This window comes from Siphateles boraxobius, unplaced genomic scaffold (assembly GCF_051911475.1).
Source record: "Siphateles boraxobius isolate OS27281-9 unplaced genomic scaffold, OSU_SipBor_1 46, whole genome shotgun sequence".
Taxonomy (NCBI): Eukaryota; Metazoa; Chordata; class Actinopteri; order Cypriniformes; family Leuciscidae; genus Siphateles; species Siphateles boraxobius.
Genome location: NW_027509097.1, coordinates 11,111,858 through 11,128,800, shown reverse-complemented (window position 1 = coordinate 11,128,800; position 16,943 = coordinate 11,111,858). Strand labels below are relative to the sequence as shown.

At 42.0% G+C, this 16,943-nt stretch overlaps 1 protein-coding gene across 1 annotated transcript in view; it reads left to right on the top strand.

Annotated features, from left to right (window-relative positions):
- srcap (Snf2-related CREBBP activator protein) overlaps positions 1-16,707 on the top strand; it is a 29,048-nt gene extending 12,341 nt beyond the window's left edge. The window contains exons 14-35 of the mRNA XM_077200752.1: positions 82-259; positions 353-489; positions 1,740-1,909; positions 2,069-2,261; positions 2,443-2,579; positions 3,852-4,038; positions 5,771-5,940; positions 6,084-6,232; positions 6,329-6,544; positions 6,646-6,810; positions 6,969-7,142; positions 8,199-8,519; positions 8,637-8,800; positions 10,142-10,452; positions 10,574-10,776; positions 10,928-11,097; positions 11,182-11,378; positions 11,514-11,628; positions 11,720-11,839; positions 11,954-12,133; positions 12,228-12,311; positions 12,404-16,707. Of these exons, the coding sequence (XP_077056867.1) occupies positions 82-259; positions 353-489; positions 1,740-1,909; positions 2,069-2,261; positions 2,443-2,579; positions 3,852-4,038; positions 5,771-5,940; positions 6,084-6,232; positions 6,329-6,544; positions 6,646-6,810; positions 6,969-7,142; positions 8,199-8,519; positions 8,637-8,800; positions 10,142-10,452; positions 10,574-10,776; positions 10,928-11,097; positions 11,182-11,378; positions 11,514-11,628; positions 11,720-11,839; positions 11,954-12,133; positions 12,228-12,311; positions 12,404-16,576 (7,914 nt within the window). The 3' untranslated portion in view covers positions 16,577-16,707. The remainder of the gene's footprint in view (positions 1-81; positions 260-352; positions 490-1,739; positions 1,910-2,068; positions 2,262-2,442; positions 2,580-3,851; positions 4,039-5,770; positions 5,941-6,083; positions 6,233-6,328; positions 6,545-6,645; positions 6,811-6,968; positions 7,143-8,198; positions 8,520-8,636; positions 8,801-10,141; positions 10,453-10,573; positions 10,777-10,927; positions 11,098-11,181; positions 11,379-11,513; positions 11,629-11,719; positions 11,840-11,953; positions 12,134-12,227; positions 12,312-12,403) is intronic.
- Positions 16,708-16,943: the final 236 nt, after the last annotated feature.

The following is a 16,943-nucleotide window of genomic DNA, read 5'->3' as shown; positions in this document are numbered from 1 at the left end:
CAAACCCTCAGAAACAATGGCTGAAGAACACCGTTTCTGTTTATCATTAACTGCAGTTGTTTGTTTTCTTCTTAATATAAGGTCAAAACACCGATTCCATTTCTGCTTCATGGTACTTTGCGTGAGTACCAGCACATTGGACTGGACTGGTTAGTCACCATGAATGAGAAGAAACTCAATGGCATACTTGCAGATGAAATGGGGCTTGGCAAAACCATCCAAACCATCGCTCTGTTAGCTCATCTAGCTTGTGTAAAGGGTAAAAATAAATACATATTTCCCTATGATGTGTTTTGAAAATATAGTCGATATACATGCAGTTCGACAAACATTTTCTCTTTTTCTCTTAAAGGTAACTGGGGTCCACATTTGATCATTGTGCCCACCAGTGTAATGCTCAACTGGGAGATGGAGTTGAAGCGTTGGTGCCCAGGGTTCAAAATCCTCACCTACTATGGCAGCCAGAAGGAGCGCAAACTCAAGCGACAAGTAATTAATACAATAATGAGCATATTTATTACAATTTAAGATATTTTAAAAACACAAAAAATACCTAAATAGGGGGATGTAACGATAGACAAAACTGACGGTTGGGTTCTTCCCACGGTTTTGACGTCTCGGTTCGGTGGGGTGGGGTTTAGAAAGCTAAAATAGCTTTATTTGTTTTTTTTAAACAGTGGTTTAATGAATAAAGTGTGTCATTGTCTTTAAATGAATTCAATTACAATTAAACGTTTTGCAAGGATTAAAAAAAAAATCTGCTAATGCTGTAAACTATATAGGGAGCCCGCACATTACTATAACATTAAAGGTTAACAAAAGAGCATAGACTTTTAGCCTAAATTCAAATGCTATTTATTTTTTAGATATAATAATGAACACCCAACACATTGTTGGAAAACATGTAAACTGAACATAAGGCAGTTTTTGCATTAACATGTTTTTACTCTAATTCGTTATTGAAATATAACAATTTACACAAGTTTCTGTCATTTTAATATAAGATATTTTAAACATACATTAATCAAGATATCATTAGGTTAAGTAAAATATAATATATAGGCTAATATAGTGCATTTATTTAGTGCAAGAGTCCTTTTGGATGACTTGCCTTCCTGTAAATACAATCCTATGTGACAGACTAAGCTGTTTTATTGACGTCTTTCCGCTGCTGAAACACTGATTGAGCGATTACACAAGTTATGATGCCTTTCAGTAAGTATACTGTATCTTTCAACATACCTTCAGGTGTCCATTCATGTTTATTCAACTGAGGAAGAGATGATCGCGTTTACTCGTGCTGCCACTTGACATGAGGAGCCTAGTACAGTGATCTGTCACGCCACATCAAAGAGCTCCAAAACGCCATTTATTGTTTGAATTTCGTGATCAAATAGACAGAATTTGAAAGATTACACCTTGCTTATTATCGAAAGTAACAAAACACGGAGCTTGCTATTATATGGTGTTAATGGTGGTTAGGCAACAAAACCGAATTAGTTGTTTACACAAAAGACATGAGATCCGATGAGCCAGGGCTGGGCCGGGGTAGCAGGGGGCTGGCCCGTGTTCGGTACGCCATGAGAGTATCGCGATACGTATCGTGGGTTCCGTATCGCGTTTTTTTGGTTCGATTTGAATATCGTTACACCTCTAACTCTAAAGCAATTATTGTGTTCATTTAGCCTTTCAATCCTTGTGATTTTAGAATTGTTTTTTCTCTTTTTATCATTTCTCAGGGCTGGACCAAACCCAATGCTTTCCATGTTTGCATCACCTCGTATAAGCTAGTATTGCAAGATCATCAGGCTTTTAGACGCAAGTCTTGGAGGTACCTCATTCTGGATGAAGCCCAGAACATCAAGAACTTTAAGTCTCAGCGCTGGCAAAGCTTGCTCAACTTTAACAGGTACTTGTATACAGTCGTTTCTATGATGCACTTGATCATTTATCACTACAGGTCCCATTCTAACTTTAATTTCTTTATGTTTTATGTGTAAAGCCCATAATGTAGAGTGTAATGAGTTTATTTACAATTTTTCCTCTCAATTCTCTGTCTTCCATGCAGTCAAAGGCGATTGTTGCTCACAGGTACCCCTCTCCAGAACAGTCTAATGGAGCTTTGGTCTCTTATGCACTTCCTCATGCCTCACGTTTTCCAGTCCCACCGTGAGTTCAAGGAGTGGTTCTCAAACCCACTCACTGGCATGATTGAAGGGAGCCAGGAGTACAACGAGGGCTTGATCAAACGACTTCACAAGGTAGTACCAGTTTATGAAATATGTTGGACATTCTATTTGATCTATTCTATTTTTGGATGTAGCCCAAACACAGGCAAAGTTCATAAGAGAAACATGGGAACTGTGTTTATTTGTAATATTACAGGGAAGCATTTATGCATTTGGCTTTACATAGGCTTTCTTCATCTCCCTCTCTTTCTAGGTGCTACGACCCTTTCTGCTGCGAAGAATAAAAGCAGATGTGGAGAAACAAATGCCCAAAAAATATGAGCATGTTGTGCGCTGTCGACTCTCGAAAAGACAGCGTTTTCTCTATGATGATTTCATGGCCCAGGCCTCGTGAGTAACCGTGGCAAGCAGACATGGGTTGAGGAAGATACTTTGAAGCTCAGTGCCCGGTTGCATAAAGCACCTTAAGTGTAATTTACTTGCGCTTCATGAGCCACACATGCACACGGATGCAAGGTCTCACGCTCTCTACCTCTCTGCCGTGCAGGTTGTTAAAAAGAAGAACAATCCCGGAAAAACCGGGACGGGTGGCAACACTATCGGAAATACGGGACAAACCGCGTCCCGTATTGATTCAAAGCGGGTCGCGGTGTTTATTTCACAAATACAGGACGATTCCGTATTTTAAGGGACGGGTGGCAACCCTAGGGAGAATCCTTCCAATCTTAAAAGCGTAGTCTTGCTTAATCTTACCTGTTTTGTTGGCTTCTTTCTTATAAGCGCTCAGATCTTTTTTTGCGACCACAGAGATGTTTTCGTATTTTTTAAGTACTTCCTGAACCGTCCTCTTCCCATCAAGATTCCTTGCATTTGTTTTTTCCGTTATTTCTTCCCACTGTTTCTATTTCTTTGCAGCAGTTACATTGGGATTTAGTAAGCTTTTCAAAATTGTTTTTCTTTTATCATATTCGTCAAGAAGAACGCATTTCTCCTCCTCTGTCCAATTAGGCTTTCTTTTTTTGTTTTCTTTATCCATTCCGATATCCTAGCCTATTTTATTTGATGAAATTGCTAGTGTTAGTGTTTTGCAGATTTATACAACAGACTTTTATAACGTGAATCCAGGATCGCTGTCGTGAAACACTTAAATGTTTCCTTTACCTAAGATATCCGTTTAAGAGATTATGGGCAGCAGTGGCTCAGTGGTTCATGTAGGTTGTCTACAAACCGGAATGTTGGTGGTTCCATCCCCGGTTCCATCTGACCAAGTGTCGAGGTGTCCATGAGCAAGACACCTAACCCCAGCTGCTCCCGACGAGCTGGATGGCGCCTTGCATGGCTGACACCCCCGTCGGCATATGAATGAATGAGTGAGTGAATGGGTGAATGTGAGGCAAATATGTAAAGCGCTTTAGTGGCCATTGGGTCTGTGAAAGCGCTATATAAAATGCAGTCCATTATATGCAACACCCTTCAGTTATTCTCTTAGGTAAAGGCAAATCGCCCCTTAAATATCATACTTAATGGAAAAACTTAAGGTGCTTTATGCAACCGGGCACAGGCCTTGGATGATAATTAATTGGCTAACTTTTTTCATACTTCAGATGGTATGTTTTTTTTCTTTTACTTATTGTGTCTTTTTTTGTGCCCGTGTACACCCAGGACACGAGAGACTTTAGCCAGTGGTCATTTCATGTCTGTCATCAACATCCTGATGCAGCTGCGGAAAGTGTGTAATCACCCTAACCTGTTTGATCCAAGGCCCATACATTCTCCCTTCATCACAAAGGCCATCATCTATTCTACTGCTTCACTGGTTCAGCGGGCTCTTGAGACCTCACCATTTGAGGTAAATGGTAGAAGATCAGCAATTACTAAACTTTCACTATCCTCTAATTTTGCTTGTTTATCTATAATAGGTGTGTCCAGTCCTGCTTCTGGAGGGCCAATGTCTTGCTGAATTTAGCTCCAACCTGCCCCAACACATTTGCATCGAAGTTTATAGTAATCCTGAAGACAGTGGCTGTATTTGAAATCACACTCTATACCCTAATGTAGTGCACTATTTGAAGGGACAGCCATTTGTAGTGCAGTCCAAAACTATGATTAATCCCACAATGCACCTCAATAACGAGTGTATAACCGACGTACCTTCAATGGCTAGCCGCTACAAAATACCCATGCTCTGTGAGTGTTGCACATTAAAGATGCATTCACACCATATTGTAATTACTGCAATTATGTGATTTCAACTTGAAAAAGCATTCATATCCTCGTAGAGCTCGTAATTACAGTTTGTAAAATGGGAATTGTCTGAGAGCTCCCGCTTGTATCATGTGACTGCAGTACCACCTGACCGCTGCAGATTAATTTAGGCATTGATAGTGCTGCCATAGAAACGCATAATTTACAGTCCGAGCACGTGAACAGCTCCGAATATAACGTCACATGTCATCTTGAGACTTGAGACTACGGTTATTACGACATGGTGTGAACGCAGCATAATTTCCCATGTCTTGCCAGGTGATGCCACCCATTGCATTTTTGGTTCACAGTGTCACTTTCATTTACTCATTCAGTGGACTGTATTAGTAGAATAATTTAGCGAATAGTGAATCAGGGAATATGGGGCTTTTTTGGATACAGCCTTGATTAGTTGGTTCAGGTGTGTTTAATTAGCCTGACGTCGTCATACTCAGATTCTAGTCAGAATGTGAGTCTGATACTGCTCCATTGGGCTCTGATTATGGGGTGTGTTTCAACCGAACCAAGAAAGAAAACGCCTCTGCACTCAATTGGATCGACAAATGCCTTGATCGCGGTTCTCTGTTCCTCTTTTAAAAATGAATGCGCTGTCTACATCTTCTATAGCAGACGCGATGGCTGAAACTACACATCTAAATTATCCAGCGGCAGCCATTCTATGTTGTAAATTAATTCAACCCAAACGCTCTTTGGTGATGTAGATAATTACGTTACTGTTGATCATCTGTCCATCATCATATAAAACCCGCCCTGACAATTTAATTGGTCCGAACAGCTTTAATTCGGGCATACTTGCTTCTCAACGATCAAGTCCAGACCGAGCTTCCCATCCTCAAATGTTGTGGGCGGGGTTAAGTTCGGCTGGCATCCAGGATCGTGTTTAATTGGGATTAGAGCTAAACTCCAAAGGTGTCCTTTTCCACCTTACAGCGATCTGATTCTGACCCCTTGATTATTTTCTTCTGTCTTCAGACAGGGGTGGGCAGTATTCCCAAAAATACATTGTGTTGTGAAAAGCACTACAAAAATAAATGTTTTTTAATTTTTTTTATCTTGACTTTATTTGGGAGTCTTCAAGCTCTGTATTTTCACATTCTTCCATGTTTTTTTTCCCCATCATTCTCATATGTAGATAACAATAATGTAGCCCTGTCCATTGATCACATTAATGTATAGCTAAGGGGGTATGAATGGTAAAATTTTATTGGTTTCTACACATTTCTGTGTTCAGACATTTTTTTAAAGTCATATTTGTTTCTTTTTTCTTTTCCGAACCCTCAGTGAAGGTTAATTAAAAAATTATATTCTTTTCAAAGCGCTGTGACTTGTCCATATTTGACCTGGTTGGCCTGGAGCAGCGCGTGTCTCGATACCAGGCAGATGTTTTCCTGCCTCAGAGGAAAGTGACTCATCAGCTTATTCAGGAAATCATGGAGTCCCCTGACCCTCCTCCCAGACCGAAGCCTGTTCGCATGAAGGTCAACAGGTATGTTGTTTAAAATGGTTAAGCACACAAATCTGATGTATAATATATTCACTTAAATAAATGGTAAAAAAACAAACAAACTTGTTTTGTGATTTTGTTTGTATCTTTTAATAAAGTTTCGGCATGTGCTTGCTTCTCTGCAGGATGCTCCAGCCTCTTCCTAAGTCTGATGGGCGTTCAGCAGTGAACAGCCCTCGGTCAGCGTGTCCTACCACAACCACAGTTCAGTCTCCAAAGCCTCTAATCACAGAGGTTATCCCTTCACAAGCTCCCTCCCAGTTAGCACCTCAAGGTCAGCTCAAGGGTCCAAGCCTCACATCCTGATCAGCAAGTGTCTTTCATGTAATGATGTAATTGGGAAGAGAATAACATTTTACTCTTATTTTAGTTTGTCCTGTTACTCCTGTCACTACATTAAGAGCTCCAGTGGCTTCTAGTAGCGTCCCTTCTGCACCTGCAGTCAGGCCACCAGCCCCCCAGCCAGTGACTGTGCGTCCCTCAGCACCCTCCAGCATCACAACTGTGTCCGCTCCCCCTCAACCACCAAGCAACATTATGACTCAAAGGGTCCTGCTCAGTCCAGATATGCAGGCTCGTTTGCCATGTAAGTTAATTGCATCACACTTGTTTACCTTCATTGTTTATCGCCATGAAACAATAGTTGCACATAGTGAAATAATTTTCATTTATATCCCACGTGTACAGCCGGTGAAGTTGTAAGTATCGCTCAGCTGGCCTCCCTGGCTGGCCGACCTGTGTCGTCTTCTCAAGGCAGTAAACCAGTAACCTTCCAGCTACAGGGCAACAAGCTCACACTCTCTGGGACTCCGCTGCACCAGGTCCCTGTTCCACAGCCACGACCCATCCAAGGTATCCACTGTCTTCCACATAAATAGAAGAAAAAAAATCTGCTTGTGGAAATAATCCACTGCCTGCTTTGGATAGGTTTCGCTTTTCCTGCACACCTTCAGTCTTTCTGTGAGTGTATGGTGTAGCCTAACACTTTCTTCTGTGGTTGTGCCCTTTAGGAAATGTAATGCATCTGGTTTCCAGTAGTGGGCAGCACCACCTTATTAGTCAGCCAGCTCAGGTGGCAGTTCTTCATACAGTTAGTCAGACAGGTAGCAGCTCAGCAAATCCTTACCCAGCCAGCACAACCCCAACCTGCTCTGGACTAGCATTACCTTTCACCGCTACTCAAGGTATTGGTGCTGTCCTTGAGTTCCTTTTTGTTTGGGTACAGCCTGTATCCTGGGTACCAAACTACCTGTTACTCAGCAGAGCATGTGCACGGGTATTCTGGCACTGGTTCTTTTTTTCTAACTGCATGTGACAACTTTTTTGGATGGTTTGTTGGCTACTTAATAGGTCCGGTTGAATTAAGTATTTTAAATCTAAAAAAGATAAATGCAAACCACACTGCAAATATTAATTCAAATGTTGTAGAGGGTACATGAGGTTTGAAATGGTTTGGTTTGTTTTGCTTTTTTTTTTTTTGGTCATTATTTTATGTAGTTAGTGGATGAAATTGTTCTCATTTCGGAATTTTTCTTTATTTCTCATTTTTTGTAATATTCTGTTCCTTTAGGTCTAATGTATGCAGGTTAAATTTATGAAGTTTTAATTGTCCATTCTTCTATAGAGTTAAAAGACTAAAGAATTTAACTACCATTCAGTTTGTGGTCAGAATAGTTTTTTTCTTTTGGGAGAAATTAATATTTTATTCAGCAAGGATGCATTAAATGTATAAAGTGACAGTAAAGACATTTAATAATGTTACAAAGGATTTTTATTTCAAATAAATCTTTTCTGTTTTCTATTCATCTTCTTTCTACTTTCTATTCATCAAAAATCCTGAAAGAAATGCATAAGTGTTTCCAGACATATTAAGAAGCATTTTTAATAATAAGAAATATTTCTTGAGCACCATATTGAGCATATTAGAGGATCATGACACTGAAGTCTGTTGTAATAATTTTTCACAAATAAACTGTTTTACTGCATTTTTTTAAATTAAATAAATGCAGCTTTAAGCATAGGTAATTTTTTTTCAAAAAAACTTAATATAATATATAAAATATAAAATCGTACTTACCCCTAAACTTTTGAGCAGTGGTGTATGTGATAAATGCAAGACGTTGTATTGATAGCTCTGCTACTGTAATCAATAGTCTGGTGCCCAGTCTAACTGAACTTTCTTTCCAGGCGAAATACTTGTGTAGTTAGTAAACTCTTTCGCTCTCTTTTTTTAATTCCAGTCCCAACATCCATGGTAAGTGGACCCGGAATTGTAAAGATTGTTGTACGACAGGCACCAAGTAAAGAAGGAGGGTCAATCCCTACTCTGGCCGTGCCTCCTTCTCCTCGTCCTGCTCCTCCTCAGTCGGTCACCCTTCATCCACATGGCACTCCAAGCCCTGTTCTAAGAGCGTCCGCTGCTTCACAGCCTCCACACCGGCCTCCGGTTTATGCTGCTCCACCCCGAACTGTTGCTTCCTCCCAGACTCCACCCACTCGTCCTGTGCTGAGAGTAGTACAGGGTCCACCCCCACCACCACCACCAGCCCCAGAACCACCAGGTAAGTTGAGCCCATATGTGGTTTTGAGAATTTACTTGACAGAAGTTTAATCAGTATATTAAGGAAAAAAGAATATTAAGTAGAATAATTATGCATTCAATACTCTGTACTTTTCAGTTACGAAGGCAAATTCATCCTCAGTACTGGAGGACCGTAATAATGATGTGATAACTTTGCACATGAGCACTCCTAAGCCTACATCCTCATCTCAGAGTAGTGGGTCAACATCTCAGCGTCCCCGCATTCAGCCGCCGCCACCACCACGTTCCCCCTTTTACGTGGTAAGAAATGGAATGTTAATCTCACATCGATGAATTCTTTAACTCAAAAGGGAGCATAACGCTTTTTTTTCTTTAAATCTCAGTTTAATGACAATCCACATCTGAGTGTGTAATATGTTGCAAATATAGATGCTTCTTAATGCAAGCATCAGTAACTACATCATAATTAGGGGTGTAACGATATTCGAACCGAACCGAAGAACCGTGATACAGAAACCACGATTCGAATCGGGATACTCTCATGGCGTACCGGACACGCCCCGCCCTGGCCCCGCCCAGCCTGGCTCATTGAACCTGGAATGTGTACACAACGAATTCAGTTTTGTAGCCTAACCACCATTAACACCAAATAACAAGCTCCGTGTTTTATTACTTTCGATAATAAGCAAGGTGTAATCTTCAAATTCTGACTATTTGATCACAAAAATCAAACAATAAATGCCGTTTTGGCGCTCTTTGATGTGGCGTGACAGATCACTGTACTAGCTCCTCATTCCAAGTGGGAGCGCGGAGCGCGAGTAAACGCGATCATCTCTTCCTCAGTTACAGAATAAACATGAATGGACACCTCAAGGTATGTTAAAAAATACAGTATACTTACTGAAAGGCATCATAACTCGTGTAATTGCTCAATCAGTGTTTCAGCAGCGTAAAGACGTCAATAAAACTGCATAGCTTGTCACTAGAATTATATTTACCTCAGCAGGCAAGTGATTCAGTGTCCACAACTTGTTGGTTCCTAGAGAAATTAACTCTTGCACTAAATAAATGCACTATATTTTCCTATATATTTATTTTACTTAACCTGTTAATTATATCTTGATTATTTAATGTACGTTTAAAATATCTTTCATGAAAATGACAGCAACTGTCTAAATTATTATATTTCAATAACAAATTAGAGTAAAGTTAATGCAAAAACTGCCTTATGTTCAGTTTACATGTTTTCATACAATGTGTTGGGTGTTGATTATTATATCTAAAAAATAAATTGCATCTGAATTTAGGCTCTGTTGTTAACCTTTAATGTTATAGTAATGTGCAGCTCCCTATATAGTTTACAGCATTAGCAGATTTTTAATCAAAATGCAAAATGTTTAATTGTAATTGAATTCATTTAAAGACAAACACACCATTTTTCATTAAACCACTGTTTACAATTTTTTTTTAGCTTTCTAAATCAAACCAAACCGAGACGTCAAAACCGTGGGAAAACCGAACCGTCAGTTTTGTGTATCGTTACACCCCTAATCATAATGCATTTAGGTACATTTTCTGTGACCTTTTAGTTGTTTGTCTTTTTCTGTAGCTCTTACTTATTTGTTACTTTGGTTCTGACAGTCATGGCTTGCAGACAGGCGAAAGGCTCAGCGAGACGACAGAATCTCTCAAATCATGCGCATCAATGAGCTGCACTGCAGTGCTAAGCCTGTGTATGGCCGTGAGGTGCTGGACTTTCTAACCTTCCTCCCAGGCCATTTTCCATCTCCGCCACGTCCAGTTGTAAACAACTGGAGTTACTCGGGTTATAGCTCCTGCCTTACTGCTCAGTCACACGATATCAGTAGTATTTTGGAAAAGAGCAAAGTCCTGAAGGAAGCCATCAACAACTCAGAGGACAAGCTTGAACTTCTCTCTGAGGTCATAGAGAGGTATAGCTCACAAACATACATAAAGCACTAAACTTTTATTTGATTTAGAAATGAAGTATAAAAACTGCATCTGAAAATAATAGTGTCACACTGCGTTTAAATGTGTGCCCTGATTCCACAGGTTCACTTTTGTCATTCCTCCAGTAGAGGCAAAGCCCATCACCATGCACAGCTGCCACCCACCTCCCTCCCTCAGACACCAGCAATCTCTTTTCTCCTCTGTTTTATCTTCCCGTCTCTCCCCGCTTACACACACGCTCCATCGCATCCAGTGTAACATGAGGACACATTTCCCTGACTTGAGGCTTATTCAGTATGACTGTGGTAAGTACTGGGACCCCAGAGTGTGCATTTTAGTATTTCATTGTACTTAAGTTTACCACGTTTATACGTAATAAACATAAAATGTATGTTGTACCAACAATACAAAAATAAATGGACAAGAAATATTTTGTGGCTGTTTATCTGTGTTTAGGTAAGCTGCAGACACTCCACCTCCTACTTAGAAAGTTGAAGGCAGGGGGGCACAGAGTCCTCATCTTCACTCAGATGACACGTATGTTAGATATACTTGAGCAGTTCCTCAACTACCATGGGCACATCTACCTGCGTTTGGATGGAAGTACACGTGTTGAACAGAGACAGGTGAAGTACTCGAATTGTGATTTTCAAAAGAATGTGTTTTGTCTCTCAGCTGTGACATTATTGGAATATTGTTCTACCTTTCAGGCTCTAATGGAGCGCTTCAATGCAGACCGTCGCATATTCTGCTTCATCCTGTCCACCCGCAGTGGAGGTGTGGGTGTTAACCTGACAGGGGCAGATACAGTGGTGTTCTATGACAGTGATTGGAACCCAACCATGGATGCCCAAGCTCAGGACCGGTGCCACAGAATTGGACAGACAAGAGATGTCCACATCTATAGGTAACGGCAAAACCTTTCCTTTTTTTTTTTTTTTTTTTTTTTTAACATACAGGACCAATTTTTGTTCATTTTTAAATAAATAAGTGATTAACATTGTACAAGCACGTTTGACATTTTAAAATGTAATTTGTTTAGGCTAATCAGTGAACGCACAGTTGAAGAAAATATTCTGAAAAAAGCCAATCAAAAAAGGATGTTGGGAGATATGGCCATTGAAGGGGGAAACTTTACCACTGCCTTTTTTAAGGAGGTATGCTTTAATTTTAATGTAGTTTTCACAGTGAAATCCTAGATTGGAATAAGATTTAGAAGGATTGATTGCCCAACTCTCTTTCCCACAGCAAACTATCAGAGAGTTGTTTGATGTGTCAGAGGGAGAGAAGAAAATGGCTGAACTGAGTGTGCCTCAGACAGATGATGATGAATCCATCAATAAACAACACACCACCATTTTGGAACAGGTAATTTTAAATATATCCATTTTGTGAATTTCATGTATTTGTTTGTTTCTTAGAAATTTATTCCATTTGTTACAAACCATTGTACATTTACAGTATATGTGTTCTTTATACTAGGCCCTGTGTCGTGCTGAGGATGAAGAGGATATTGTGGCTGCATCTCAAGCCAAGGCTGAGCAAGTGGCTGAGCTTGCAGAGTTTAACGAGAACATCCCTCTGGATGATGGTGACAGCCGAGACCAGGAAGAGGAGGAGCTTTCCAAAGCTGAGCAGGAAATCAATGCCCTGGTTGAACAGGTAGTCATGCTATTTATGTTTTTCTTTATAGAATGTGAATTTACCTGTTTTATCTTGTTTTCCACTAAATTTCAATTGTCCCTGTTCTTAACAGCTCACTCCCATAGAACGATATGCCATGAATTTCCTTGAGGCTTCCCTTGAAGATATTTGCAAAGAGGAGCTGAAGCAGGCAGAGGTAACAATTAAAACAATAACCAAGCTTTGATTACTTTCTTGTTGAATAAACTTTTAGCAGTCATACCCACAAGATTGATCTTTACTTTACAGGAGCAAGTTGAGGCTGCAAGGAAAGGGTTGGATCAGGCAAAGGAAGAAGGTTTGAAACTGCATCAGTCATCTGACAGTGATGAAGAGGATTCCATACCTCCCAGTTCCGAGGACCCTACTCCAACCCGTCGCCCTCGCAAGCATAAAGAGAAAGGTGCTCCTTCTACAAGGGTCAGTGGCAGGCTCAGAGGTACACCTGCTGATGACATACCCCTAACCCGGCTGTCTCCAGAAAGAGGCAGGAGGGGGGCATGGATGAACTCTGAGCGCAGTATAAGCCAAACCCCTGGGTCCACACAAAAGTCGCCCCAATACAGAGAAGTGCCTGAGAAGATTCGCAGTGGTCCGCGCGGCCGAGGGACAACAAAAGAATCTGAATCGCACATGTCATCAGAAAACCAGACAGTCCAAACCAACCAGCAGCTCTCAGATTCAACAACCTTGTCCCCTGCTATGCAGGGCTCAGTCCAAAATATTAGAAATGTGCCATCCCCCCACCTGCAGCCCATCTCGCCATCAAGCTCTGTGCCTTCAGCTGCTGTATCTCCTGCAATAGACAGAAACAATTGTGGCCATCAGTCCTCCACTTCTGCTGCATGCAGAGAGGACAGTGAAGAGCAGGGGGGAGAGGCAGTGTCTGAAACTGTACAGTGTAGCAGGAGAGATAGGAGAGCATCTGCATCATCAGACTCCATCTGTTCTCCTGAGCATCATTCTGAACAGGATGGTCAGCTCTCCCTTTCTCCTACTCTTGCATCACCTAACTCTCGTTCACCACGAAAGCGGCAGTCTGCTGAAAGTGAAATTCTCAAGGGACTTCCAGAAGATTCTCCATCAGCCAAAGTCCTTCGAAAGCTTCCAGGTCGTCTAATCACGGTGGTGGAAGAGAAAGAGCCCAAAAGGAGACGAAGGGGAATGAGTGGAAGTGGAGGAGCGCACAACGAGGGTTCATCAGAGGACTCTGAACAGGTAGAACCAGTTCAAGAACCAGCCACTCACTCATCTGATGGAGCAAGTCAAACTCTTAAATACTCTTCTCCTATATCAGTCCCGACATTCTTAGCTTCTTCGTCACCAACACCACCACCACCACGAGAGCAGGAACAGGCCTCCTCTCCATTACAGTATAGTCCAGGGAAAGGGCACCACCCCTGTTCCCCAACACACTATTCATCAGATATGCCTGTCCTACGGAACTTACCAGTGCGCCGAAGGCTTGAGAAAGAGTCTAGAATGGCTGCACAGTTAGGAGAGCAATTTGTAGGACGAGGTAGAGCGGTGGATCGGAGATCTGCTTTGTCACCAAAGAAACCAGAAACTAATTCAGACAAGGACAGTGCTGCTCAAAGTGACTCAAATGTCACCAATCTTATATCAGTGAAGCGCAAGAGAGGCAGGCCACCTAAAACACCCCCAAGGGCACCAGAGTTGCCAGAAGACAAGAAACCAGTAACCCAGAAAACCAGTCCTGAGCGGAGTCCCCCTCACTCACCAAAACGGAAAAGGGGTCGTCCACGTAAAGATTCCACCACAACTACAAGCTCACCACCATCTTCTCCTTCTACAGTTGCTCCTTCCTCCCAAGAGCCTAATTTGTCAACGTCCAATGTTATGCCCGTGACTTTGCCTGCTGTAAGTAAAACTTCACCAATAAGCTCTCCAACACTCAACCCCACTTCACCCTCAAATGCTGCTGAATTGTCGTCTTCTAAACCTGATTCAGAAACAAATCAATCCACTACGTCTGTTTTACTGTCCTCTATGCATAGAGACTCTCAAAATATGTCCTCGTCTACATCAGAACATGGTGTAGACTCACAAGGTGATACTCACACCAGTCCAAACCCTGTAATTGCATGCATTGACTCTGACACCAACACACTTCAAACTTCACAACACAAGATTTCTACTGCAGAGGTCTCTCAGACTTGTACTGCTTCTTCCCCTACACTACAGCTTCCAAGTCCCCTCAGAGAGCCTCCCACTTGTACCCACTTGTCCCTCATCCATGCAGAGGAACTTACCCAAATGCCTGTACTTTCTAAGACCAGTGAAATCACAGCATTTTCCGAACCTTCAGCCTCAGTGACTGCTGTAGAGGCTGAGGAAAATTCACTTACAACTAACCAACAAATAGATAATTTGCAGTGCTCAAATACATCAACTCATGTCACTTCACAGCCTTTACACAGAAGCAGTACAACTGCAGAATCTTCACAAACCTTTGTAGAACCCATGTGCAATATAGCTGCATCTCCTATTGCCACTCATCAGTCATCGACCCAACCTTTTCCACCTGCTTTGACTTCTGGGATTGAGCCAGAATCATCTTCATCTAAATCAGAGGCACCAGAGGCTTCGGTTACAATGACTCTATCAACAGTCCAACAGTCAACACCTAAGTATGATCAAACTTCTGTTCCTACCTCACAACTTCAAATTACAGCCATTGAAGCAGCAGCAGATTCAGCACCTGTATCAAACAAAATGTCTTCAACATCTTTACAATCTCCATCTACAGCTACTCAGACAAAATCAGATTCTCTTTCAACATTAATTTATACAGATGCACATTCTTCTCCACCCCAAAACATGCCAGTGGCTGATAATCATGAAGGCCAACATTCATCCAAGGATGAGGTTGTAACTGAGCAGGAAGAGGAGGTTGTAACTGAGGAGACAGAGAAAATGGAAGTAGACCATGTTGCTGAGGATAATGCAGTAGACCATGTTGCTGAGGATAATGCAGGAGGAAATGATGGTGTTTTATCTCAGCCAAAAAGAAAGAAATTGGATAGTTTGCCAAAGGAACAGACACCCAGTGCCTCTGAAATTGCCTCATCAAATTCGGATATTGAGACTCATGATGCTCCCAAGAGTGATGGACCTGTTAAGCCATCAGAAGAGGAGAAAAGAGAGGACAGAGAGACCAGAACTTCTGCCAAAAAACGAAGTATTAGTAGACAAAGCAGCCAGGAGTCAGTTCGTTCCTCTTCCCCATCTTCTGTATCCTCCAGTGGTACAAGATCATCACAGTCCAAAAAGGTTAGAGATAGTAGGAGGCCTTCAAAAAGGAAACGGGATGATATCAAGTCTGAAAAGGGGAAAACTGAAGAAGGGTCTGACAGAAAGCACCAGTCCAACTCTTCCTCTTCAGACTCTGAGGACTCTAATAGTATAAAAAGATGTCTGACAAGATCAGCTCAAAAGAAGTTGGAGAAAGATGGCACAATTGCTAAAAATGACGAGAGCAGTAATAAACAAAGGGGGAGGTCAGACAAGAAGGCTCAAACCACCAATACCACAGAAGGGGAGTCCAGTGGTGAAACGTGTTCAAGAGCAACCCGGAAATCTGCTGGCCCACAATCCAATACTTTAGCTTCCCCTGAACCTGAGGTACTGGGAAAACGCTGCTCAGCCCTAAATGCTGCAGCCAAGCTCTTTGCAATGAGGGGAAGAGGACCAGACACACCCAGTCCTAGCCCCAAAAATAAGACTGCTGTACAGCAAAGCAGAGCACTGTCCTCTGAAAGAAGCAGTAAACCCAAGGGGAAAACAGGACAGGACTCTCCTAAGATGTCTAACAGTAAAGCAGAGTGTGATAGGCAAACCCCCAATCAGACAACTGAATCACCACAGTCCTCCTCTTCTGCTCGATCCACTCGGCAGCGACCGGGCAGCCTTGTTCCCCCCTTGGAAACAGAAAGGTTTAAGAAAGAAGAAAAGAAAAAAGCATCTGATCAGAAGGAAGGTGAATATGAAAATAGAGAGACCAGGTCTTCAAGAGGTCATAGTGCCTGCAGTAGTATAAGCAGTGAAAGAGGAGCAGGCAGCAGTAGAAGTCGGAGTAGCAGCAACAGCAGTCAGCGCACCCACAGTCTAAGCTCACAGAGTACAGAGCCTACCCGCTCCCGTTCCAGAGCAGCCTCCTCTGGTAGTGATACAGAGAGAGGCAAAAGTATTCGGCGGAAGAGCAATGGAGGCAGAGACAGGGAGAGCAGGAAAGAGAAGAGGTCCCAGAAGCATGACAAACCTGAACTGAGTGCCGGGTCCAGTGATGGGACTCCGGACAGGGTTCTCAGGAGTGTAGCTGCACTGGCAGCCGCTCAGGCACGTACTCCAGCTAGCAACACTCGCTCTTCATCCACCCAACACCGGCACTCCAAGACGTGATATGGAGTGGAGAAATCATCTCTAGGTTTAAACAAGGAGTTAGATGACAATTTCAGCAAGGAGATAATGCAGATTTTATGGAGGAATGGGGATCAATTTTATTTAAGGCCATGGTTTAGCTGTGAGAGAAGACGGGGGGGGGGGGGGGGGGATCTGTTGCACATTGTAATTAGATCTGACCTCGACTTTGCCACTCAGCTATCTTATGTCAAGCCATTTACTGTGTGTAAAGGGTCTGTAGATGCAGGACAATTATGAAGATCAGTTGGTCACCTATTTAAAATGTGTCCTAATAATTTGAGTTAAAACCAGAGAATATTTTACCCTGGCACAAAGACTTTGGAACTTCAAAGTAGCTGGGCAAGAG